The 25,626-nt window shown below is 35.5% G+C and overlaps 1 protein-coding gene across 2 annotated transcripts in view; it reads left to right on the top strand.

Moving 5' to 3' along the window:
* The window catches only part of LOC150081519 (uncharacterized), a 188,650-nt gene that overhangs the window by 75,911 nt on the left and 87,113 nt on the right, over positions 1 to 25,626 (top strand). For both annotated transcript variants that reach the window (XM_090379353.1, XM_090379354.1), the window contains exons 4-5: positions 7,619 to 7,750; positions 20,351 to 20,424. In XM_090379353.1, coding sequence (XP_090235479.1) covers positions 7,619 to 7,750; positions 20,351 to 20,424 — 206 coding nt within the window. The remainder of the gene's footprint in view (positions 1 to 7,618; positions 7,751 to 20,350; positions 20,425 to 25,626) is intronic.

Here is a 25,626-nt window from a genome sequence, read left to right as displayed (position 1 = left end):
TACGGTTTATGGCCAAAATCACACCTGCCTCTGGCCTACCGGGATTTCCCCGGGTAAGGCTTATGGCCAGTCCGCCTCTGTCGATAGAGAAAAAATGTGAAATTGTGAAACGCTTTGAGCAAAATGAAAGACCATGTGATATTGCACGTGCTACAGACCGAAATGAGGCAAGGCCGAGAATTAGAAAGAATGCAGAGAAAATAAAAACAACTTTCATAGCAGGAACAACACAAAGTGTAATTAAAATCCATTAGATTAAGACAAGAATTGGAAGAGATGGAACGGCTGTCATCTGTTTGGATAGAAAATCAAACAAAAAACAAGTTTGCTTACGATAGAAGCAAAAGCATTAGCAATATTTTATTACGTAATAGTCGTAATAAAATACGTAAGCATTTTATTATGACTTACGTATTATAATTTATACTTACATATTATAAAATACATAAGTATTTTATTTAATATAATAAATTTTTTAGTATTAAAAAAATACTAAAAATACTTTATTATAATATAATAAATAATAAAAAATATTTATTTTTTATTTATTATATTATAATAAAAAATATTATATTTTTATTACGTATTTTAATCGTTATAAAATATTTACGTATTTTATAACGATTAAAATTTCCCGATTATTTATTGTGTTTGGTAATGTTTTGGTTCCAAATGTGTGTTCAATCTTGGGTGGTCGGCACCTAACCCCACTTTTCCCATAGGGCCTGTTGTTTATATTGCACGATTTTGCATTGCACCAGGGTTTCTAGGAACACAACTATCGTGCTATACGAGGACAGACTGTAAATATACGATGAGACTTTAATATACGATAAAATATAAATAAATAAAATATTTAAAATACAATAAAGATAAAAGCGATAAAATCGCTTTTATCTTTATTGTATTTTACCTTTCGGAGGCTTCCGCCTCCTTTCTCAACAACAATGATGTTTAAGCAACACATCCTTAAGTATCAGGCTCGCAGCACATGTGGTTGACCAGGCGCATGCTCAATATTTCTTCCATACGATCCAGAACCGGAAGCGACTCGGGATCATGGAAATATAAAACGCTCGTCTTTTGCCAGGACCACAGCTTCTAGTAGGGGGTGAAATCGAACACCCCTGTCCCTATTCATACTATTGTTCTCAGACGAGCCTATCCACAAACTCTCTAGCCACTTGACCGGGCGCATAGGTTCTGGGACCGTAAGTGGCTAGAGAGTTTGTGGATAGGCTCGTAGTCCTGGCAAAAGAAGAGCGTTATATATTTCCACGCTCCCGAGCCGCTTCCGGTTCTGGATCGTATGCAAGAAATATTGAGCATGCGCCTGGTCAACCACGTGTGCTGTGAGCCTGTTGCTTAAACATCATTGTTGTTGAGAAAGGAGGCGGAAGCCTCCGAAAGCTTCAGTCAATGTTTTATCGCTTTTATCCTTATTGTATTTTAAATATTTTATTTATTTATTTATATTTTATTGTATATTAAAGTTTCATTGTATATTTATTTTGTAAATCAGTCTTTTGCATATATCATTTTACAGTGTAGTATCATTTGGTACATTTTAGTTTCTAGTATTAAACCATTATAATTAAACGGTTGGTGTATTTGTTTTAAATTCTGGAGAAGCTAAAGAGGTTAGTGAAGAGGAATGTTATCAACCAGAAAATATTTTAATGCCACAGCAATTCACGCAAGTTGAACTGAACGATTTAGTAAGGGACTTAGGTCTTCCAACGTATGCTGATGAAATTCTGGGGTACAGACTTCAAGCAAAGAACTTACTTGCCTCAAGTACATCATTTTCCTGGTACAGAAATCGTGAAAGGGAGTTTATACAGTATTTTTCACAAGAAGTCCTCTTGTATATTGCAGTGATATTGCTGGTTTAATAAGTGCCTTAGGAGCTCCATCATATGTTCCTAGTGAATGGAGACTATTTATAGACTCTTCTAAGGTGTTCACTTGTATAATGGAGATAAGTACACATCTGTGCAATAGGTGGGTACTAAAATGCCATGCTTTATTTGTGAATGGGACAGCAGAGCTAAAGCGCTGCATTGGACAAAGAAGCAATGGCCTCGGAGGCACAATCTTACACCGGGGTCAAAAAATATTGTGCACGAAAGTTTGGTGAAGCCAGATAAAATACTTTTACCTCCACTGCATGTCAAGTTAGGCATAATGAAACAATTTGTTAAAGCATTGAATAAGGATGACAACTGCTTTAAGAGTACCTTTACAGTAAATTTCCTGGTTTATCTGATGCAAAACTTAAGGAGGGTATCTTCATTGGTCCCCAAATTAGAAAATTTGTTTTAGATGGTCAGTTTGAAACTGCTATGACTGACGTTGAAAGGGAAGCCTGGATTTCTTTTAAAAGTGTAATGGAAAACTTTCTAGGAAATCATAAATCACAGGATTATGAGAAAATTGTTCAAAGTATGCTCAAAAAGCTTAGCAATTTAGTTTGCAATATGAGCATCAAAATTCACTTCTTGCATGCCCATCTTGATTTTTTTCCCCAAAAATCTTGCACAGATGAGCGAAGAACAAGGGGAGAGATTCCATCAGGACATAAAGGAAATGAAGCAGAGGTACCAGGGAAGGTGGAATACAAGCATGATGGCCGACTACTGCTGGTGTTTAAAAAGAGAGAAACCTGGCATTGTACATATAATAAAAATGATTAAACGTTCTTTTCAAACAAAGAGACAGTCTGATTAATGAAAGTTTCAGAATTTTGATTAATACTTGTTAGTATTTATGTATTTTTTGTTATATGAAAATGTAATCCTATCAATTTGTCATTACTAAATACACTAAAGTTATATATTTTAGTAAAAAACAATACACTTAAACCTCATTTTACACGATAGATACGTTCCTAAAAATTATGCGTAAAAATAACTACTGACTCCATAGAAAAAGTGAAGATCGGTTCCAAACCTGAAATATAAGCAAAATAATGAAAAAAACAAACATTAAATTTGTTAGAATCATAAGATTTTTATTTACATTTCATGGAGAACACACATACATATAATGAATTTTAATAACTTTAAAAAAAAACATATTCATTTCAGTTTTTTGCTAAGGATTCTATAAAAAAAATTATTATATTATTCGCTATCAGTTTCTGATGATAAATGCGAAAGCTTTCATTTTCGTGAGACTGTAATATCACTAGAACTACTAGATATGGTATTATCGTCATCGACTTCCACCTCAACTTGTGGAATTCTTCTTGTCATGTCTTGAACAAAAGTACTACTGGTTGTTTCAGTAGTTTTAGGTGTGAACTCAGTTATTAATTGCTGTGTTGATGCTTTAGATAAGTCACAATATAATTCTCTGTATGAAGACATTAACAACTTTAGCTCACGTGAAAACTTCCCAGCACATTCTTCATTTGGATCATGTCAGGAAAAATAATTGCCTAAATTACTGGCCAGTTTAAGACCTTTAATTATATTAGCAGTAAAAGTAGGATTATCTTGATCATTATCATTAACTTCTTCACTTTCAGGAGTCTCAGAAACAATCTCCACTATTTCGTTTTCGCTAAGAGGTTTATCTGTTAACAATTCTTCAATATCTGCCGACATGAGATCATCGAATCCTTCTCCACCAATTTCACATGCCAAACTTATTATATTGGGGAATTCTGCAGTATGATTGAAGGGAACAGGAGCATTCTCTTTAACACATGCGGGCCAAATAGCATTCCAGCATGCACTCATAGTTTCTGGTCTCAATTCAGATAACGAAAATCGAACCTGATCAATACAATCCATAATTGAAAATTTTTTCCACACATCCATAAGTGACAGTGTTTCATCATCATTTAGCTTGTTCAAAACGAACTGAAATGTTCGTCTGACATAATGTTTTAAAAGTTGTAATTATACCCTGATCATCTAGAGGTTGTAGCAATGATGTGGTATTGGGCAGCAGAAAACAAAATTGCACATTTGGGTGTTCTATGGCAGGATGACTGGGTGCATTATCAAGACTCAAAAGCACTTTAAATTCGAGACACTTGTCATTCAAATAGCATCTAACTTCTGGCACAAAATGTTTGTGGAACCACTCAGTGAAAATATCAATGGTCACCCAAGGTGTTTTTGTTGTCCCTCCAAGAACTGTCAATTTTTGAAAATCTGCGCCTTTCATTGGCCGTGGTCTTAATGATTGATTTATGAGCAGTGGTTTTAACATCCGATCTCCTAAAGCGTTTGAACAAAATAGGAGTGTTATGCGATCCTTTGCTGCTTTGAATGCACCAACAGTTTTTTGCATTTTTGATACATAAGTTCTGTTTGAAATTTTTTTTCCAGAAAAGGCCAGTTTCATCCGTATTCCAAACTTGTTCACAAGTGTAACCTCCATCTTTAATTATATTAGCAAGTTTTTGTGGAAATGCTTTAGCAGCTGTTTCATCAGCAGAAGCCGTTTCACCTTTAATTTTTATATTATGATATAAAATAAACTTAGCCAGCCAACCATTGCTTGCATGAAATTCATATTTTTTCCTCGATTGAGATGAAGTATCTGGCTGCAGTTTTTTAATCTGTTTATGAAATCTCAATGCTGATTGCTTGATGGAATTTCTGTCAACTGGCATTCTTTTTTGTACATTATCTTCTATCTACATCACTAAAGCTTTTTTGACCTTTTCTAGAACAATAGCTCTTGTGTATGATGATAATTTCGCACTTTATTTTGTACCAGAACATATTGCTTTTCTAATAGCCTCTTCATTTTTCTTTATAGATCTGATAGTTGATTCACGGACTCCAAAATGCTTACCCACAGCCGTCGCACCTTCCCAAGTTTGAAGACGATCTAATAATTTTTATATAACCAAGGAAACGGCTTTCCTTATTTTTTTGGTTATCGGCAACGTCATGTGAGGACTGGATTAAAATCTTCGGTTAATGAAATGAAAGTTTGAAAATTACATAAATGTAGCTTACCATTTATTATTTCTTGGCAAAATTATTAATTTTATAATGAGATTTTTATTTTGATTTCACTTAAAAAATGCAAATGCAGAAAATGTGGTAACTGTGTTGTCTACTTAAACACCAAATTCAAATTGCTAAGAACTGCTTTTTTATGCGCAGTCAGTTATGTAATTCGGGGAATTCACAATAAATGAAATTCGTAAGAATTTTCTAAGTTGATACGAGAAACCAAATTCAAACTGCAAACAACTGCTGTTTTTTTTCTTTGTTTATGCACAGTCAGTTATGTAATTCAGAGAATTTAGAATTTTCTTAATTGAGACGAGAATGCAATTCTACAAAATTCTCAGAATTTTCTTGAATTATGGATTTTTTTCCTAACTTAGACTTTAGATTGGTCGCGTAAAAAAAAAAAAAAAAAAAAAATTTTGATATCCCAATTTGCATAACTCTGAATTCACGTAAAAAAAAAATTGCATAAAAAGAGGTTTAGGTGTACTTTTTTATTTCTTAAATTGTGATGTATCTGGATGTGATAGAAAAAAAATCTAAGTCGTATTTGAAATCACAGCAACATATTTTGTCAGTAGGACCTATTGAAATTCAAACCCCAGTGAACAAACTTAAATTTGTAAACTAGTGTAATCGTCCAATCCATTTTTCTTCTCTTCCAATAGTCTCATCAGTTTCTTCTGACATCCATTTAGATCTAAACTTCGAATAGTATCATAATAAGTATAATAATCTTAGTAACTTATATGACTACTTCCCTGAATACTTTCCATTATCTGCACTTTAACCTGTATTTTTTCAGACCAGATCTAGTTGATGTTAATGAAGAGCATGGGGAAAAATTCTAGCAGGACTTAGTCAATGGAGGAGTGGTATCAAGGAAAGTGGGATGAAATTATGATAAGTGACTATATTTGGGTCTTTCGTGTGTTTCGAGATGATCCTACTGACCACAAAAGACAAAAATGTTTAAATGTACATTTAAATAAGGAATTTTTTTGATTAACCTGAAGAGGGTTTCCATTTTTTTTTATTTGAGTTCTTTTTTTGTATCATGTTGTTTACTTGTAGCAAAGATTAATATTCTACTCTGTACAAAAATTAAACCTTTAATATATCTGAAATAGTATTATTGCATATTTCTTTTCTCTCATTTTGGGAAATCTTGTTGCTATGCAAAAAATAGTTATATTCAGAATCAGCAATTTTCAAATTGATAAAGGAATGCAACTAAACCTTTTTAAAAATTTGTTACAAAATGCAATTCTTGTTTTCATTCTTCTCATGCTGTACTTGTAATGATGCATTTTGCTCTGTTTGCACGTGCATGCGTGTAAAATAATATATAGTGGTATTTATTATTTGACTAGCATAAACTTGACTTTTGAAAAGCAGCTGCTTCTAAATAAGCTTGAGGTCACTGAGAATGAGTTAGTTCATGGTTTTTACTTTAGCAAAAAAATTGCTTAAAATTGGCTTTAACTTAATTTTGACACAAGGGTTAGTAATAACTCTTTGATTCATTCTCTTGCAGGTAGAGGGCACTTGTATATTGCTTTCACCTGCTCACTGTAAGCTTGCTTGACTTTATTAAATATAGTGATAATAAGTTCAGAATTTGTTTGTCCTTTCTATAATGTCCATGAAAATGACACCTTTCATGCTCTATAAGATTGTGGCCATCACTTTTCATATCAAATATGTTGTATGAAAGTGATGGGAATCTTGGTGGATGCCATGTCACAGTTTCCCTGGTGAATTATAGCCATAGTTGTTTTTGCAGCATTAAAATTCAAACCCCACTCACTCACCCATTCCACAAATTGTTTGGTTCCTAGCTCAGTATGGTGTATCCCCATTTCTTCACCAGATGAAATGAAGGTTTGTTCTTCTGCCTCTGAAAAGTGTGGTTGAGTACCATTTGTAAGCACATCTTTGAGTAAGCCCAGTTGGTTATTATTGCATTCACATTTCATTCTGAGCTGTAGTATACTTCCTATATGTGGCATGCCAATCCCATCAGATGATGTTCACATGCAAGTTGTTTGATGCTAGTGATTTCTGCATAGCTAATTGTGGAAGTTAGCATTTCCTTGTTTTGTTACAAGGAAAACTTGGATGCTTGATCTATTGTCCAACTGTGCTACTGTTGATAGTCATTCTCATAAATGCTTTACATACCTTTCTGGATATTTTCCATTGTTTCCTTTTTTACTTTTAAAAACTCTTATCAGAGCTCTTTGGTTAGAATCAATCTTGCTGTCTGACTCCATTTTGGAAGCAGATTACTCTAAGCATTATATATTGGAATGTTTTGAAATTCTGTAGTCTGAAGTGGTGGGGGGGGGAAGTTGAGTAAAATGGGAAAGTGAAAATTAAGGAAAAATAAACTTTAAAAAGGTCTGTTTATCAAATCTTTTAAAATCAAAAGTAATAAAAAAAAAACTGCATGTTAAGCAGAGAACATTATCTAAATGTTTCCTATGATATGGTGGGTTGGAGCTGTGATATGGGAATCTTCATAACAATTTAAAAAAAAAAATTTTTGACATGTTTTTAGCAATAAATGTGATGGTATTTAAAGTAATTCAAGTTAAAGTTAATGTCTAATATTTAATTCATAATGTGTGCAGATTAAAAGCTCACAAGAGGCTTCACACTGGAAACACTTTCAACTGTGAGCAAGAGGGCTGTTTGAAGTTTTTTACTACACTTAGTGACCTTCGGAAACATGTTCGCATCCATACCGGAGAAAAACCTTACAAGTATGGATTTCGTATATAGGTTTTTTTATATGCTTAAACATAACTCAAGGTACTAAATTGTTGAAATTTTAATAATTTATAATTAAGCTTATTTTTTGTGTATGTATGCATGAATATTTAATTTTTTTATGAACATTTTATGTGTTTAGAAAAAAATATTACTCTATTAAATTAGTGGAAAGAGTTTACAAAGTTCATTTAATTCAGTGTGGTTATTTTGATAACTTACAATTCAGCATATAACCCAACCTGTTTTTAACATATAATACTTCTTTCTGAAGTAGAATTATAAATAGACTTGTTGTAAGGCATAAAAGAAGTGAGAAGAGGAGTTCTCAAGGAATTATTGGAAGCTGTTATAGGTTTTTGAGCTTTATTTGTATTTTTTTTAGTGTAGATGGAGTTAAGGATTGCTTAGGAGGAAATATTTACGATAAGTAAATCGGTATGTCACTTAGAATATTAGTCACAATATCATTTTTCAAGTTCAAGTTGGCTCTTTTTATCTTTGACTAACATCTCAGCATAGCATTAAAGTGAACCTTATTCAAGAGTTTGATGCACTTTTTTTTGGGCTTCTGAATGTGCTGTCAATTTAGGTGTTCTTTTACTGTCAGTGTCAGCAACAGAAAGCTTGTCACTGTTGCTGTGGTTCATTAATGATTGGAGCCAAATGTTACTTTAGTTTTGGAAACTACACACTTCTAGGAGTAATTGAAACTACACTAGGAAACTACACACTTCTAGGAGAGATTGCTTCTACAGGGATGGGATACACTTAAATAGAAAGGGTGCAAGAATATTTGCTGATGCTATGGAGGCAGTGTTAGGTGGGTCGGAAAACTGCTAGCTTGTGGGGAGACAAAGACCAATAGATTGACAGTAGCCACTGGCAGAGGTGAAAGAGATTCTTGCACTGCTTCTATTAGAATGAGCAGAAGCCTGAAAAACAAGATGCATGGTATTTCAGAGACTGCTGGAAGCCATTGTGGTACAAGTAAACACATGGGTTGTGTTAGGGTAGCTAAGAATAGAAACAGGTGCAGGTATACTTGCGTGTACACCAATGCTAGGAGTTTAGTAAATAAATTTGATGAATTTGAGGTATTGCTCAAAACATCGAAGGCAGATATTGTTGGGATATCAGAGAGGTGGTGTCACACAGATATAAGGGATGCAGAACTGCAGTTTGGGGAGTACAACGTCTACAGAAAGGATAGGAAGGGGGGAGGGGTTATGCTATTAGTTAAGAAACACATAAAAACCAAGGAAGTGAAGCCAGTCGACATCGCTGGACAGTGCAGTGTTGAGTCAGTTTGGTGTGACATAAGCATTGGGAGATCAAAATTGAGAGTAGGAGTGTGCTATAGGCATAATGACTCTGATGAGTATAATAAGGAACTGTACAGGGAAATAGAGTGGGCCAGTAAATCAGAGAGTCTTATAATGGGAGATTTTAATTTCCCAGATATTGACTGGAATTTGGGGGCTGGTTACTCACGCACTAGCAGGGCTTTTGTGGATTTATTGGATGATTGTTTTCTACATCAGCATGTTCGGGAGGCAACTAGAGGGAGTAATACTCTTGATTTGATTATCAGCAGTGATTCTTCATGCATTAAGAGTCTGCAGATAAATGAACCACTAGGTGGCAGTGATCACAGTGTGCTGAAGTGGGATTTACTCAAAGAGGTAACTACCATTAGGGGTAAAGGGAAGGGTTATTGCTTCCGTAAAGGCGACTACGATGGACTGAGACAGTATTTAAATTCTATACAGTGGGACCAACTGACGATGTTACCAACAGCAAATTCAAAATGGGAAGCATTCAAAGAACTTATCTTGGAAGCTACTAGGCTTTACATACCAACTAAGAAATATTGTTCAAGGTTTAGGCCAAAATGGATGTCAGATGAACTAATGAGGCATATGGCAGAGAAGAAAAATGCATGGGATACTTACAAATTAACACATGACACAGAAGCCTATGATAGATACAAGTTGATATGCAACCAAGTTACAAAGGAGGTTAGGCAGGCGAAGGCAGATTACGAGAAATCCTTGGCAAGGGATGCAAAGAAAAACAGCAAAGAGTTCTTTACTTTTGTAAACTCTAGAAGGAAGGGGATAGCATTAGTAGAGGCATATGATGCAAGAAAGCAAGCTTATTCAGCATCAGCCAAAAAAAAAAAAAAAAAAAAAAAAACAACCACTACTCCCATTTCACCCCTCCGTTCGTTCTAAATACCTGTCCAGCTGAGCCTTAAATTTATTTAGGCTATCAACTTCAACAACAAGCGATGGGAGTCTATTCCACAAACCAACTGCCCGCTGGCTAAAGGCAAATTTCCGCACATCTATCTGACATCCGTCCTTCCTCAATTTGAATTTATGCCCTCTCAGGTGATTATTCTGAGCAAGAGGAAGAATCCCATCGGCATTGAGCATGCTCAAGCCATTCAAAGCCTTATACACCTCTATCAGATCACCTCGCCGATGCCTAGTCTCCAGGCTCTGTAATTTGCAAAACTTAAGCCTTTCTTCGTAAGAGCAACCCTTTGTTCCATTCACTAATCTTGTTGCCCTTCTCTGTACTCGTTCCAGCAGCTCTACATCCTTCTTGAAATGAGGCCTCCAGACCTGTATACAGTACTCAAGGTGTGGCCTGACCAATGCCTTATACAAGGGAATAATCACCTCCTTATCCCTGCTAGAAAAATTCCTGTATATCATTGACAAGACACCATGAGCTACTCTTGCAGCTCGTCTGCACTGCTCAGAGAACTTCATAGCTGCCTGCACAATTACCCCCAGGTCCTTTTCATTCTCTACCACTGTCAGCGTAGTACCACAGAGTTGATACGTTGATCTGGGGTTACTGTTTCCCATATGTAGTACTTTACATTTGTCAATGTTAAACTTCATTTGCCACCTCTCAGCCCATCTGCTCAACCTTTCCAGATCCTGTTGCAGCAGCATAGTATCAGTAGTGTCCTTAACAACCCTGCCAACCTTGGTATCGTCTGCAAACTTGGACATTAAGCCTGATACACCATCATCAATATCATTTATAAATACAGAAAACAACAATGGACCCAACACTGAACCCTGAGGAACTCCACTAATAACATTAGTCCACGTTGAGCAGTGTCCATTGATTACCACTCTCTGTCTTCTGCCACTCAACCATCCCCTTATCCATAGCAGCAATTTGCCTCCAATGCCACACTTCTCCAATTTGTGCAGCAGTCTTCCATGCGCAACAGTATCAAAAGCCTTTCTAAGATCCAAATATATAATATCAAAGTTATTCCCTGCATCCAGTTCTTTTGTGACTACATCATAGTATCCAATCAAATTGGTCAGACAAGACCTGCCCTTAACAAAACCATGCTGTGTCTGAGCTATAACTGAATTCTTGTCCAGATGATCCTGCAGTGCTTCTTTAACCAGTGCCTCCATTAATTTTCCTGGAACCGAAGTTAAACTAACAGGTCTATAATTACTTGTGTCAGCCTTTGATCCTCCTTTGTGAATTGGGGTTACATTTGCACATCTCCAGTCCATGGGTACCTCCCCTGAGTCCAAAGAAGCTCTCATAATTATGGCTAGGGGTTTGCTTACTTCCTTTGCTGCCTCCTTTAATATAACTGGATAGATCCCATCCACCCCTGGTGCCTTTTTTATGTTTATCCTCAGCAATTTCTCCTCCACTTTCCTCTCAGTTATTAGAAAATAATCTAGCTCACTGCCAATGTTTACTTCACCTACGACATTCCCCTTCCTGAATAACTCCTCATGTGTGAATGTAGATGCAAAATACTCATTTAGATTGTTAGCCACCTGAGCAGGATCCTCAACTGTTGAACCATCAACATCCAGTGGACCAATCTGATTCATCCCTTTCCTTCTTGAGTTTAAATAGGTAAAGAACTCTTTTCTGTTTTTCTTTGCGTCCTTTGCCAAGGATTTCTCATAATCTGCCTTTGCCTGCCTAATCTCCTTTGTGACTTGGTTACAGACCAACTTATATCTATCATAGGCTTCCATGTCACCCATTAATTTGTATGTATCCCATGCATTTTTCTTCTCTGCCATATGTCTCATTAGTTCATCTGACAACCATTTAGGCCTGAACCTTGAACAAAATTTCTTGGTTGGTATGTAAAGCCTGGTAGCTTCCAAGATTAGTTCCTTGAATGCTTCCCATTTTGAATTTGCTGTTGGTAACATCATCAGTTGGTCCCACTGTATAGAATTTAAATACTGTCTCAGACCATCATAGTCGCCTTTACGAAAGCAAAAACCCTTCCCTTTGCCTCTGATGGTAGTTACCTCCTTGAGTAAATCCCACTTCAGCACACTGTGATCACTGCCACCCAGTGGTTCCTTTATCTGCAGATTCCTAATGCATGAAGAATCACTACTGATAATCAGATCAAGAGTATTACTCCCTCTAGTTGCCTCCCGAACATGCTGGTGTAGAAAACAATCATCCAATAAATCCACAAAAGCCCTGCTAGTGTGTGAGTGACCAACCCACAAATTCCAGTCAATATCTGGGAAATTAAAATCCCCCATTATAAGACTCTCTGATTTACTGGCCCATTCTATTTCCCTGTACAGTATCTTATTATACTCATCAGAGTCATTAGGCCTATAGCACACTCCTACTCTCAATTTTGATTTACCTATGCTTATGTCACACCAAACTGACTCGACACTGCCCTGTCCATCAATGTCGACTGGCTTCTCTTCCTTGGATTTTATGTGTTTTTTAACTAATAGCGTAACCCCTCCTCCCCTCCTGTCCTGTCTATCCTTTCTATACACATTGTACTCCCCAAATTCCAGTTCTGCATTCCTTATATCTGTGTGACACCACGTCTCTGATATCCCAAGAATATCTGCCTTTGATGTTTTGAGCAATACCTCAAATTCATCAAATTTATTTACTAAACTCCTAGCATTGGTGTACACGCAAGTATACCTGCACTTGTTTCTATTCTTAGCTACCCTAACACAACCCATGTGTTTACTTGTATCACAATGACTTCCAGCAGTCTCTGAAATATCCTGCATCTTGTTTTTCAGGCTTCTGCTCATTCCAATAGAAGCAGTGCAAGAATCTCTTTCACCTCTGCCAGTGGCTACTGTTAATCCAGTAGCCACTCAGATTGGTCCACTTGATATTGATGGGTCAACTGTTGATGATCCTGCTCAGGTAGCTAACAAACTAAATGAATATTTTGCATCGACATTCACACATGAGGAGTTATTCAGCAAGGGGAATGCCAGAGGTGTATTCAACTTTAGCAGTAAGCTACAGAATCTTGAAATAAATGGGAGTAAAGTGGAGGAGAAACTGTTGAAGATAAATACAAGAAAGGCACCCGGGGTGGATGGGATCTATCCAGTTATATTAAAGGAGGCAGCAAAGGAAGTAAGCAAACCCTTAGCCATAATTATGAGAGCTTCCTTGGACTTAGGGGAGGTACCCACAGACTGGAAATGTGCAAATGTGACCCCAATTCACAAAGGAGGATCAAAGGCTGACACAAGTAATTATAGACCTGTGAGCTTAACTTCTGTTCCAGGAAACTTAATGGAGGCACTGGTTAAAGAAGCACTGCAGGATCATTTAGACAAGACTTCAGTTATAGCTCAGACACAGCATGGTTTTGTTAAGGGGAAGTCTTGCCTGACCAACTTGATTGGATACTATGATGCAGTCACAAAAGAACTGGATGCAGGGAATAACTTTGATATTATATACTTGGATCTTAGAAAGGCTTTTGATACTGTTGCACATGGAAGACTGCTACACAAATTGGAGCAGTGTGACATTGGAGGCGAATTGCTGCTATGGATAAAGGAGTGGTTGAGGGGGAGAAGACAGAGTGGTAATCAATGGACACTGCTCATCGTGGACTAATGTTATTAGTGGAGTCCCTCAGGGCTCAGTGTTGGGTCCATTATTGTTTTCTGTATTTATAAATGATATTGATGATGGTATATCAAGCTTAATGTCCAAGTTTGCAGACGATACAAAGGTTGGCAGGGTTGTCAAGGACACTACTGACACTATGCTGCTGCAACAGGATCTGGAAAGGTTGAGCAGATGGGCTGAGAGGTGGCAAATGAAGTTTAACATTGACAAATGTAAAGTACTACACATGGGAAACAGCAACCCCAGAGCAACGTATCAACTCTGTGGTACTACACTGACAGTGGTAGAGAATGAAAGGGACTTGGGGGTGGTTGTGCAGGCAGATATGAAGTTCTCTGAGCAGTGCAGACGGGCTGCAAGAGTAGCTCATGGAGTATTGTCAATGATATACAGGAATTTTTCCAGCAGGGATAAGGAGGTGATTATTCCATTGTATAAGGCAATGGTCAGGCCACACCTAGAGTACTGGATACAGGTCTGGAGGCCTCATTTCAAGAAGAATGTAGAGCTGCTGGAACGAGTACAGAGAAGGGCAACAAGATTAGTGAATGGAACAAAGGGGTGCTCTTACGAAGAAAGGCTTAAGTTTTGCAAATTACAGTGTCTGGAGACTAGGCACCAGCGAGGTGATCTGATAGAGGTGTATAAAGCCTTGAATGGTTTAAGCATGCTCAATGCTGATGGGATTCTTCCTCTAGCTCAGAAAAATCACCTGAGAGGGCATAAATTCAAATTGAGGAAAGACAGATGTAGGATAGACGTGCGGAAATTTGCCTTTAGCCAGCGGGTGGTTGGTTGGTGGAACAGACTTCCATCCCTTGTGGTGGAGGTTGATAGCCTAAATAAGTTTAAGGCTCAGCTGGACAGGTATTTTGAACGAACAGAGGGGTGAAGTGGAAGTGGGTTTTTTTTTTTTTTTTTTTTGCTGATGCTGCATAAGCTTGCTTTCTTGCATCAAATGCCTCTACTAATGCTAATGCTGATTTTAGCATAAGGTTGCTACATATCCTGTTGGCTATTATCCATTCAGGAGTCGTATTTTTATAAGGTAATGGATATTATCATATTGCTATTGATTTTAACAGCCATTATACATTGTTATAAGTATAATGCAAATGTTGCACATTTTTCATATTTAAAAGAAGTGCATATTAAAAGAAGTGCATATAACAAAATTCCAGCTAAAATTATTGAACCATGTATTACATTGCTTTGTGAATTGAACGTTTTGCTATGTAAGGAAGTTGTTCATGTGACATTGTGATATTTCACAAAAGAGAGTTCTGGAGAACTTCAAGACAAGCACTACATGGCCATGAAGAATTATTGTTGCTGTTGCAACAAATATTCCATAAGAAATTAAAATGGTACTACTCCTTCCAGCTCCCCTATCCCTGCTTTGTGCAACAAATAATGCAAACAGCAAAACCAAAGCATTGTTTTTATCATGCAAAAAATGTGCTGTCCTCAAAAGGCAAGCTATTCAAGTTACAGTTTCAATTTATAGGGATCTGCAGTTATAGGTACATATAAATAGTCTTGTAATCGTTTATATTGTGTTTGTTTTCTCCATATTTTCTTTGAACATCCTTTCAGGTTTGGGATAAAATTGTCATTTTGCTTTTGGTGAGAGATGCATTTTATTCTTCCTTCCAGGATAGTCATATGGTTGTTCCATGAGAACAGATACTGATTATAGTCACTCCTGTAGAGTGACTGCTGAAGATAGCCATTCTGCATTCTTATTCATTGAGAATTTTATCTTTTTGCTGTTAGTGTCATTGGCCATCTTTACCATACTCAAAAGTTTTGATGATGGCAGCCAAAGTCAACCAAGTCTAGGATTTTTTTTATAAGGTGTGCTCCTCCTGTCTCAGCTGGAATTGACTTGGGTATAGTTTGAATTTTTTACTATATTTGGCAATATTTAGCATTTATAGCAACATTACTAATTTTTGCAACCTGCCCAGTCATTCATACCCATGCTAATCATGTGTCATATGAATTTATTTATATTCAGTATGCCATGCATTATTATGTAGGCACCTCCCTAGTCAGGTGGGCAGGAGCAGCAGTGCGTAGCACACACTTCTTGATTAGACCGGGGTTCGAGCCCATGACTACCAAATACGGAGGATGCGGAAAGGTCAGGGAATGACCACCGCGTATCCCCAGAGCAATATAGCCTTAGTTGCTAATGCTCCTAAAAACCAAATAATAACAACAACAGCTATGCATTATTTCAAGCTGAAGAAGAAGCAGCTTGCCTTTAAAATCACTGTATTTTATTTATTTTTATTTTAACACTTTATTTTTACTGTATTTTGATTTTTTTAAATTTTATCAGTTTTATTAAATTTGTGTTATTAAATTTAACTCTGGTGTTTCAGTTGTTGCAAGAAAAAATTTTCTATGGCAACATTTATTGTTCACAGTGAACTACAAAAAACTTTAAGAAATTTTACACCACTCTTAGATGGTGTGGGAGAATTTTTATCCAAAAATTAAACATATGTAAAGAAAAATCATTGTACAGATGAATCTGTAGATCAGAAATAATTACATACCTGTGAGAAGATACTAAGAATGAAAAGAATAGAAAAAATTTAACGAACAAAAGATTCCATAACAATAAAATGTGGTTGGGTACTTTTTCTACTATGCTACCATTTTCAAGTTAAGAAATATTCATAAATGCTGACAATAATTATAAATTTCAAACTCTGGGAATCACACAAATCTACTGTATATCCATCAGTATATTATAAAATTGTGAATGCCCATTTATTTAGATATATAACTGTTGTCAGAGGTAAAGAGAAGGGATTTTTCTTTCATATAGGCTGCCACAGTGGTCTTAGATAGGTTTTAAAATTCCTTTCAGTAAGTAATAATTGAGGATGTTATCTATATTCAAAAAGTTAATACTCAAACACCAGCCAAGTAATTAAATATTTTAATAAAATAAAATAAAATAAGATGATACAGTAAACTGGACTTAAGTATTACAATAAGTACTAAAATAAATAAAATCAGTTAAAATCATTGTAGCAACAGTACACTGTTGAGAAACGAGACAGCTGTCTCTGAAAGCTTAGGATTTCCGGTATTTTAGCTTATTTTAACAATTTTAGCATTGTTAGTTTTTAACTGTTTTAACTGATTTTATTTCTTTTAGTACTTATATCATCTTATTTTATTTTATTTTATTAAAATATTTAATTACTTGGCTGGTGTTTGAGTATTAACTTTTTGAATATGGAATTTCCCAGCCTCTATGGGGCTGGGAAATAAGGATGTTATAAATAAGGATGTTTGAGGATATAAGGATGTTATCAACTGCAAATTTTAAATGGAAGGCATTCAGGGAAGTACTCATAGAAGCTACTAAGCTTTTTATACCAGCAAAAAATATTTTTCTAAGTTTAGACCTGAATGGATGTCAGATGAACTGATGAGACTAGTGAAGAACAATGCATTAATTCATTATAATTTATCAGGGTAGATGGAAACACATTAAGCACAAAATAGTCTGCCATCAGGTCACTAAGGTGGGGGTGTTAGGTGAACTAATATAGGTTATGAGAAGTACCTTGGCTAAGAATTCAAATGAAAGAAGCAAGAAATTCCCTTCTTATACTAACACTAGAAGGAAAGGGATGAAAAACATTGGCCCATTAGATATGAATGGCATAACTGTTGATGATCCTGTTCAGGTTGCTGATAAACTAAATAATTATTTGCATTTGCATTCATGCACAAAGAAGTTTTTAGGGATGAGGACACCAGAAGTATATCAAGTTATAACTGGGAGCTAAATGAGTTTGTGATAACTGAGAAGAAAGAGGAAGAGAAATTGCTGAAACTAAAAATAAGTTATCTGGAGCTAATGTGATCTGTACAGTTATATTAAAAGAAGCAGCAAAAGGGGTAGGTAAACCTCTGACCATATTATGAGAGCACCCTTGGATTCAATGGAAGTTCCTATAGATTGGAGGTGTGCAAATGTCTCTCTTGTTCACAAAGGGGTAATCAAAGGAGCAGTTACATACCTGTGAGCTTGACTTCTGTTCAAAGGAACATAATGTGTTTGGCAGTTAAAGAAGTATTGCAGGATCACCTTAATAGGAATGGAATTATACAGAAATTACAGAATGACCTTGTCAAGAGGAAGAAGGATCTTGTCTGATCAATCAACTACTGTGGTCTAGTAACAAAAGAAATGGATGCAAACAGTTTTTTTTTTTTTTTTTTGACACAAGATAGAGATTAAAGTTTTCGACACTGTTCCACATGAATGACTGCTGTACAGATTGCAGCAGTGTGGTATTAGGGGCAATGAAATAAGATAAGTGTAAATCCAGTAAATATCTTTAATTATGAACACTTTCAAGCTTTGGAGAGTTCTTCCTTGATTCTCTGTATATCCTTCCTAAAATGAGGCCTCCAGACTTGTATGCAGTACTCAAGATGTTGCCAATTAGGTGGTACTACTCTCAAGGTTGTGGAGAGTGAAACAGACCTAGGGGTAATTGTATAGTGCAACATGAAGTTCTCTCAACACTACAGACAGTCTGCTAGAATAGTTCATGGGATTCTGTTAATGATATATGGGAACTTTGCCAGCAGGGACAAGGAGGTGATTATCCTACTGCATAAGGCAATGGTTAGTCCACATCTTGAGTACTGCAAACATGTCTGGAAGCCTTATTTTAAGAAGAATGGGGATCTCTTGTAAAGGGTGCAGAGAAGAGCAATCAGATTAGTCAAGAACACATAGCTGTACTCTTACCAATAAAGAGTTCGCTTCTGCAGCAAATTGTAGCACTTGAAAACTAGGCACTTGCAAGGAGACTTGATTGAAGTGCTTTAAATGGATTCAGTAAATTTGATGAAGTTGATATGGTTTCTTGGATAACACAAAGGATAGCTGCCATTATAGGTGTATGAAAGTATGCTTTCAGCCAGTTAGCAACTGATTGTTGGAACAAACTATCATCTGGTTGTAGAAGTTTGAGTAAATTCCAGGAATTAGACTTATTATTAGAGGGGATGGACAGACGAGATGCATGGGGTTTTTTTTTTTTTTTTTGCCTTATGCTGTATGAGCTTGCTTCCCTATATCATTTGCCACATTAGTAAAATTATATTATTAATAATAATAATAATATAATTTTAAAACAAAATTTGCCAAGAGATGTGTTAATTAAATAATTTGAAAATATAATTATGATATTCTTTATCACTGACCCAAATACAGTTGCTTCTCAATTTAAAACTATTTAGCAACCATTTCTAGAGATTTTACTAAGTTTTGTATAAAAAACAGTAACATGCACATAACGAGTAATTTACTGTGTAAGTTATTGTTTGATTAATTACATTATATGTAATTCTTCTTGGTGTTGTATCATGAAGAATTGTTTGGTGGGGGAGAACTACTTATTCGGCAGCAAGCTCCAGTAAAAATAATATAATGCCAGTTTTATTAGAACAGTTTCCATTAATAACACCATGAAATGGAAAATGAAAGCCTGCTTATTATAAACAAAAAAACACATGTTGATGTTATTTTTTTGATAAGAAACTTGTTCTGACTTACACATGAGTTCTTCACATATATCTGGATATTGTTTTTCTTTCATCCAACAGGTGCTGTTACTTGCAAGTCATTCAGGAAACTTACTGCCACTTGAACAGTATTGACATTTTAAAGAGCTTTATATGAAGTAGTATTGATTATCTCCACTTGAAATCAAGTAGTATTCATTATCTCCTCTTGAAACAGCCATATTTTCTCCATCACATAATTTTATTCATGTTCATCTTAATGTTGAAGTACCTTCAGGAAATAATTTGTTATATGCTTGAGTGGTATTAAAGAATTGTGTACATTATGCATAGACATATTATGGATAGTGCAGATGGTACTGCTAGGGTGAAAGGCCCATCCTTTACTCTAACTATACCAACTTCACCATTGCTGATCATCTAATTTATCACTCATATGAACCCTCCCCTTTTCCCCTTCACTATCGTACTTGAACTTGTTTGCACACCACGAAGTGTCTCAATGTGTAGACTGAGGACATAAGTGATTTGCTTAATGTGCCATTCATAAAATTGATTTAAGTTTATAAAAAACAACATAATTTTTGTTTTATATAAAATGAGAGTAAAAACCATTTTGGAGAGGGGGGATGCACTTGTTAAAATCAGTTCAACTCTTAAAAAAAACAAATTTGCAAAAATTAGCTACAAGCTAAGAAAATTTTACATGAAAAAATTGTCCTACCTCATATTTGGCAGAATTTTTCAACTATTCCACATCAGTTATTTTATAATTTTACTGCTTACTTTTTACAATAAATTATTAACTTTTGTTCATAGCAAAAACTGGAGAACCAAAATTCTAATAAAATAAAAGCATCTTCATATAATTTTTTTATATCATATTGATCGTATTGTAAAACCATTTTTAACATACAGAATTTCTTGATATTACTTGCTTGTCCACTCAAGTCAGCTAAATTTTATCATTTATTATAAGATTATAATTATATCATTTTAGTGAAATTAATTTTAAATTTTGGAATTAGCAACTGGAAGATACACCTAACCTTAACTAAGTAATGTTCATTTCATTTTAGGTGCGAAGAAGATGGATGTGGTAAATCATTTGCAGCCAGTCATCACCTTAAGACGCACACTAGAACCCACACCGGTAAGTTTTTAAGAGACTGCTTCGTAATTAATCCACTGATATTTACAGCAGATAGTTTCCTAAAAGTATCTCAGAAGGTTTCCATGACTAATCTCATAATGCTAACATTATTCCCTTTAGCTGACACTTGAATTTATGCTTCACAATATCTATAACAAACGTACTGCAGTGAAACTCAGTTATAGCAAGGTTGAAGGGACTATTCAATTGAATTATGCTTGTTATAACCAACATACTATGACTGGTCATGCTATTTGATATACCTATCTAATAGCAAGTAGGTTCCTTCTTGGTCCACAGAACAGCCTAGTTTTGTGATGGCATGGACTCAATGAGGTGTTGAAAGCATGCCACAGAGTTGCTGGTTCATGTTGACTCAATTGCTTCCCACAGTTGTTGCAAATTGGATGAGCCCACTCTAACCATACCTTCCCGTTTTTTGTGACAGGAGTGGAACCCAGTTCAGTTATTGGCTGCAGTAGCCATCTGTGACTAGGTATGATGAGTTGTGAATTCTGAAATGCCTCTTTGGTTATCACTGTTGTTAACAGTTGTTATTTGATTGACTGTAGCCTTTCTGTTATCTTTCACAAGTCTTGTTAGTGTATATCAGCTTCTTGTGTAAGCAAGTTGTTTTCAATCATAGGATTGCAACAAACAATGTTATTTGGGTGTTGGACAAATCTGTATACATCTGAGACAGTCATATGTGAAAACATCAGCAGGTGTTTTCTGAGATACTCATACTGGCACATCTGTCACTGACTACCATGCCATGATCAAATTCACTTAAATCTTTTGTCTCAATCATCCTCACACTATGTTGTATGTGTACAGTGTCCCTACTTATCTGCTCACCTACTTCATATCATGTGGTATGAACATGTTAGGCTGTTACTAAAAGAGCTCTCCATTTCATGAAAAGGGTAGCTGTATCTAATAAAGGGACTACTCAGTATGTAGTAACTTTATATATTCTGGTATATGTCTTTAGAAAATAAAAAACCTTTTTGATTACATTATTGATGATTTATGTGGTATTAATTATATATTTATTTGGATTACTTTAAAATGATTTTATTATAATACAGTATTTAAATCTTAATGCCTTACATGTGTTTTCAGAACTGAAAATTATCTTTTAATGATGCTTATTTGAAATTTCTTTACAGGTAAAATTTTTAAATGTTATCCTCTGTTTTTTTTAAGGTGAACCTGAAATTCTGGATTGGTGTTACTGATTTCATAAAACAGTGACAGATTTTTTAAAAGCAAATTGTGCTTCTGGACCATATATTTACTGCCCTCTTCTTCCTTGTTACCATCTTTATTAACATCTAGTTGCTTAAAGGCAGCAATAATGTCCTCATCTGTCAGGTTTTGTCCTGACTTTTGTTCATATTTGCATAGTCATAAACTTATGGAATGTGAATAGTTAAGGTATGGCTCTCAGCTACATTAACAGGGGAACATTATCAGAATTTTCTGTAGTATCATTAACTTCCATGAAATTTAGTCCTGTTTTATCAGAGTTGTTTTTGATGGACTGTGATTTAACTTTATCTCATTGTTCATTCCTATAATGGATAGCATTAAGAGTGGATATTTGACAGGTCTTTCTTTCTTCTTTTTTTTCCCAGTCGAGTCTGATTTCCAGGAGTAATTGTTTCCGAAAATGGCATTATAAGAAACTTTAAGTTTCTTATAATGCCATTTTCGATTACAGATTTTTTTTTTTTTTTTTTACCTCAGAATTTCATTATCCCATTTATGCATTCCTTCAAAAATTATAGGTGTTATCCAGGTTATATATACTGCATATAAACTTTCTTTTTTTGTCTGAGATAATATAAATAATAGTAATAAGGGCAACACACCAGGAGAGGTTAACCATAAGGGTTTCACAAAAAAATAAAGAAAAATACATTAAAACTCTGTAAATTAGATAGTAATTATTAAAAATTGTGCAAAGATAGTTCAAAAGTTAAGAGATTATCTTGATTGTACTGTTCATATAGGCTAAATTGCAAAACAAACTGTAGGTCTAGTTTATACTTATGACTTAGTTCACAGTTTGTAGATAAAGGAGTCCATCCTCTCCAATCTGGTAAAATTAATTTGAAGAGCAGGAGCAGATATCATACGTACAGGAGGAATTCTCTAATTGGAGTGAAGTCCAGATATCACAGAAGCTGTCCTTTGCTAAAACAGGCTTCAGTAAGCAGTTGATGGCTTGTTGCTTCTAGCACACCTAGATTGCCATTTGAGTTGAAGTTAGATATAAAGTAGGTGGTGGGAGTGAACTTGAGGATAACTCATCTGGGTATTGAGCCAGTAGAGAACAAAATATTTGGCAGAGGTGATGGGGAAGGTGGTAGATTTAGACACAAATGTCTAGATGCACAAGAATATAGAAAAAGGGATAAGATGCATAGTTGAAAATACATGAATGATTTTTCTATTTGAAACTAGTGCATGTTTTACAGGGAGTTTACTTTTCTTCTAAATTTTATTTCAGTTTGCTTTAACTTTTTCAAAAAACCTACGAAAACTCAAAGCCATTGTTAGGTGGTTTGTGGCTCTGCTCATTTTTAGCACAAAGAACAGCACTTATTAGGTATACACCATGATTTTGTTTGGAAACCAATGGGTGGTATGCTCTGCTACTTATTGGGCTAAGGGACTGACCACTCAACCCAACACTACACAAATATATTCACCACTATATTGATCGGCTTTGCTGGGTACAATATCTCTGCATATACACAGTAGGGTTGCCTTGGGTGAGTAGTTTGACCCAGAATTGCTCACCCAAAGGGGGAAGGAGAAGGAGGATGCCCTCCGTGACAAGTCCTCATGGGTAGCACAGTGATTATAATCAGCATTCTCACACAACTTGATTTTTTTTGTCCAGCAAAACAAGCAAACTGACTAGAACACACAATTTTCAAAAACAAATAGTACACATGTGTGGATGAGACTGTTCTCAGGTAACTAATATGACTACCCCCCCTTGACAATATAGTGGTTTCACTATGTGTCAGTCGTTTGGAGAAACCTTTCACTAAATGGATTCTATTCCCAATTGAGGGTGTATCTCAGCAAATTGAGTTTCCCCTGTAAGTTATTCTGGGATTTTCAACCCACAACATGCAAATAATCAGCCCATGGGTGCCTACTCCTTCAGGCATAATACACTTATATGGATATAAGTTACAATTGGGAGCATTAACATAATACAGTCAGTCCTCGTATAACACATGTTTACATTACACGAATTCGATCATACACTATTTATAAATAGGGGAACGATATTGTATATAACACGAACCGAATTTGCTTATGCACGATTCGCCTTTGTGTTTACAAGAAATGGCAGTCGGACCAGAATCACCCCAACTGAACGCAACACGATAGGAATGAAGAGAAGATTTTGAAAATGTATTTATGTTTTTTATATCAGTGAAGGGGAAATGCATTTCACCATAATAACGTAAAATTCCAGCTATCGGTATTATCGCAAATGCAATTAGATCGAGTTTATAACAGATTCCACTAGCAGGAACGCAACTGGAAATTGTTTTTATTGTTTTATGGTAGTGACCTCCAGAAATATGCTTTAGTAAAATGTGAGCTAGTGAGATAGAGTTGTCTCTGCCTTTATGGTGTTGTTTATTCAGTTTCTACACACCCGCAGCTTTGTTTATGTGTATCAAGCTTGCCCCCTCGTTTTGTAATTGTGCTTTATTCCCTAAAAATTAGTAAAATACTTAATGTGTGAAAAGGAAACGTCCTTGTGAAGTCACTACAGATTCAAAGGGAAAAAGGAAAGCAATATTGATAAACAGAGGCGGACTGGGTCAAAAATTCTTAACTGGGAAAATTTGTAGTGGCCTCATACTATGGTTTATGGCCAAAATCACACCGGCCTCCGACCCACCGTGGTTTCCCTGTTAAGGCTTATGGCCAGTCCGCCTCTGTCGATAGAGAAAAAATATGAAATTGTGAAACGCTTTGAGCGAAATGAAAGACCATGTGATATTGCACGTGGTACAGGCCTAAATGAGGCAATGCCGAGAATTACAAAGAATGCAGAGAAAATAAAAACAGCTTTTATAGGGCACACCTCAACTTGTAATTAAAATTCATTAGATTAAGACAAAGAATTGGAAGAGATGGAACGGCTGTCATCTGTTTCGATAGAAAATCAAACAAAAAACAAGTTTGCTTACTATAGAAGCAAAAGCATTAGCAATATTTTATTACGTAATAGTCGTAATGAAATATGTAAGTATTTTATTACAATAATTTATTGTGTTTTGTAATGTTTTGGTTACAATTGTGTGTTCAGTCTTGGATGGTCGGCACCTAACCATATTTTTCCCATAGGGGCTGTTGTTTATATTGCACGATTTTGCGTTGCACGAGGGTTTCTAGGAACACAACTATCATGCTATACGAGGACTGACTGTAATTTGTTTATGGTTTTGGTTTCATTTTGTTCATAATAGAAGTAATGGCATCCGTGATTCCTTTTTGCTACATATACTTCAGTTTTCTAGGTTAATTCTGCAGTGTTCTAGGTTAATTCTAATTATTTGCACTTAAAAGTATTGGGAACAACTTGATTGTGTTGTTTTCTGTCTTGTTTTCACCAAATGAATTGGGTGCTGGACATCTACTCTGTAACCATAATTCTTCTGTCTCATATGTGGGAAAATTTGTTTTTCATTCAAAGCATAATACCTTACAAAACAAAGTCATGCAATGACTTTACACACTAACATTGCCGCATGACAAAAGCATCAAGTATCATATTAAAATTTAAAAACTGAAGCACTTCCTGAAAATTTTACAAAGAAAAGAAAACCAATAATCTAAAAAGTAATCCCCAAGTCTTCTGCTTCATTGAGTGTTGTACATGACCACAGGAAATTGCCTTAGCTTCCCAAAGACATGTGTTTTTAAATATCACTTAAATTCCACAATATATGTGTAGTTTTTATTTCAAATTAACACTGTGTACACTTGAAAAGCAAACATCTTGAATATTTTGATAACCTCAGGGGCTCACATCTGGTGAGTATGAGCTTGGCACACCCAGGGTCCTCAGCTGGATATCATCATTCTTCTCTTTCTTGATGGTTCCCTTCTATTTCTGGCTCTCTCTCTCTCAGGGATAACTTTTTTTTTTTTTTTTTT

This window comes from Mastigoproctus giganteus, chromosome 8, assembly GCF_048544385.1.
Source record: "Mastigoproctus giganteus isolate SK-2022 chromosome 8, ASM4854438v1, whole genome shotgun sequence".
NCBI classification, from domain to species: Eukaryota; Metazoa; Arthropoda; class Arachnida; order Uropygi; family Thelyphonidae; genus Mastigoproctus; species Mastigoproctus giganteus.
The sequence above is the reverse complement of the archived record's forward strand: the minus strand, read 5'-3'. Positions and strand labels throughout refer to the sequence as shown.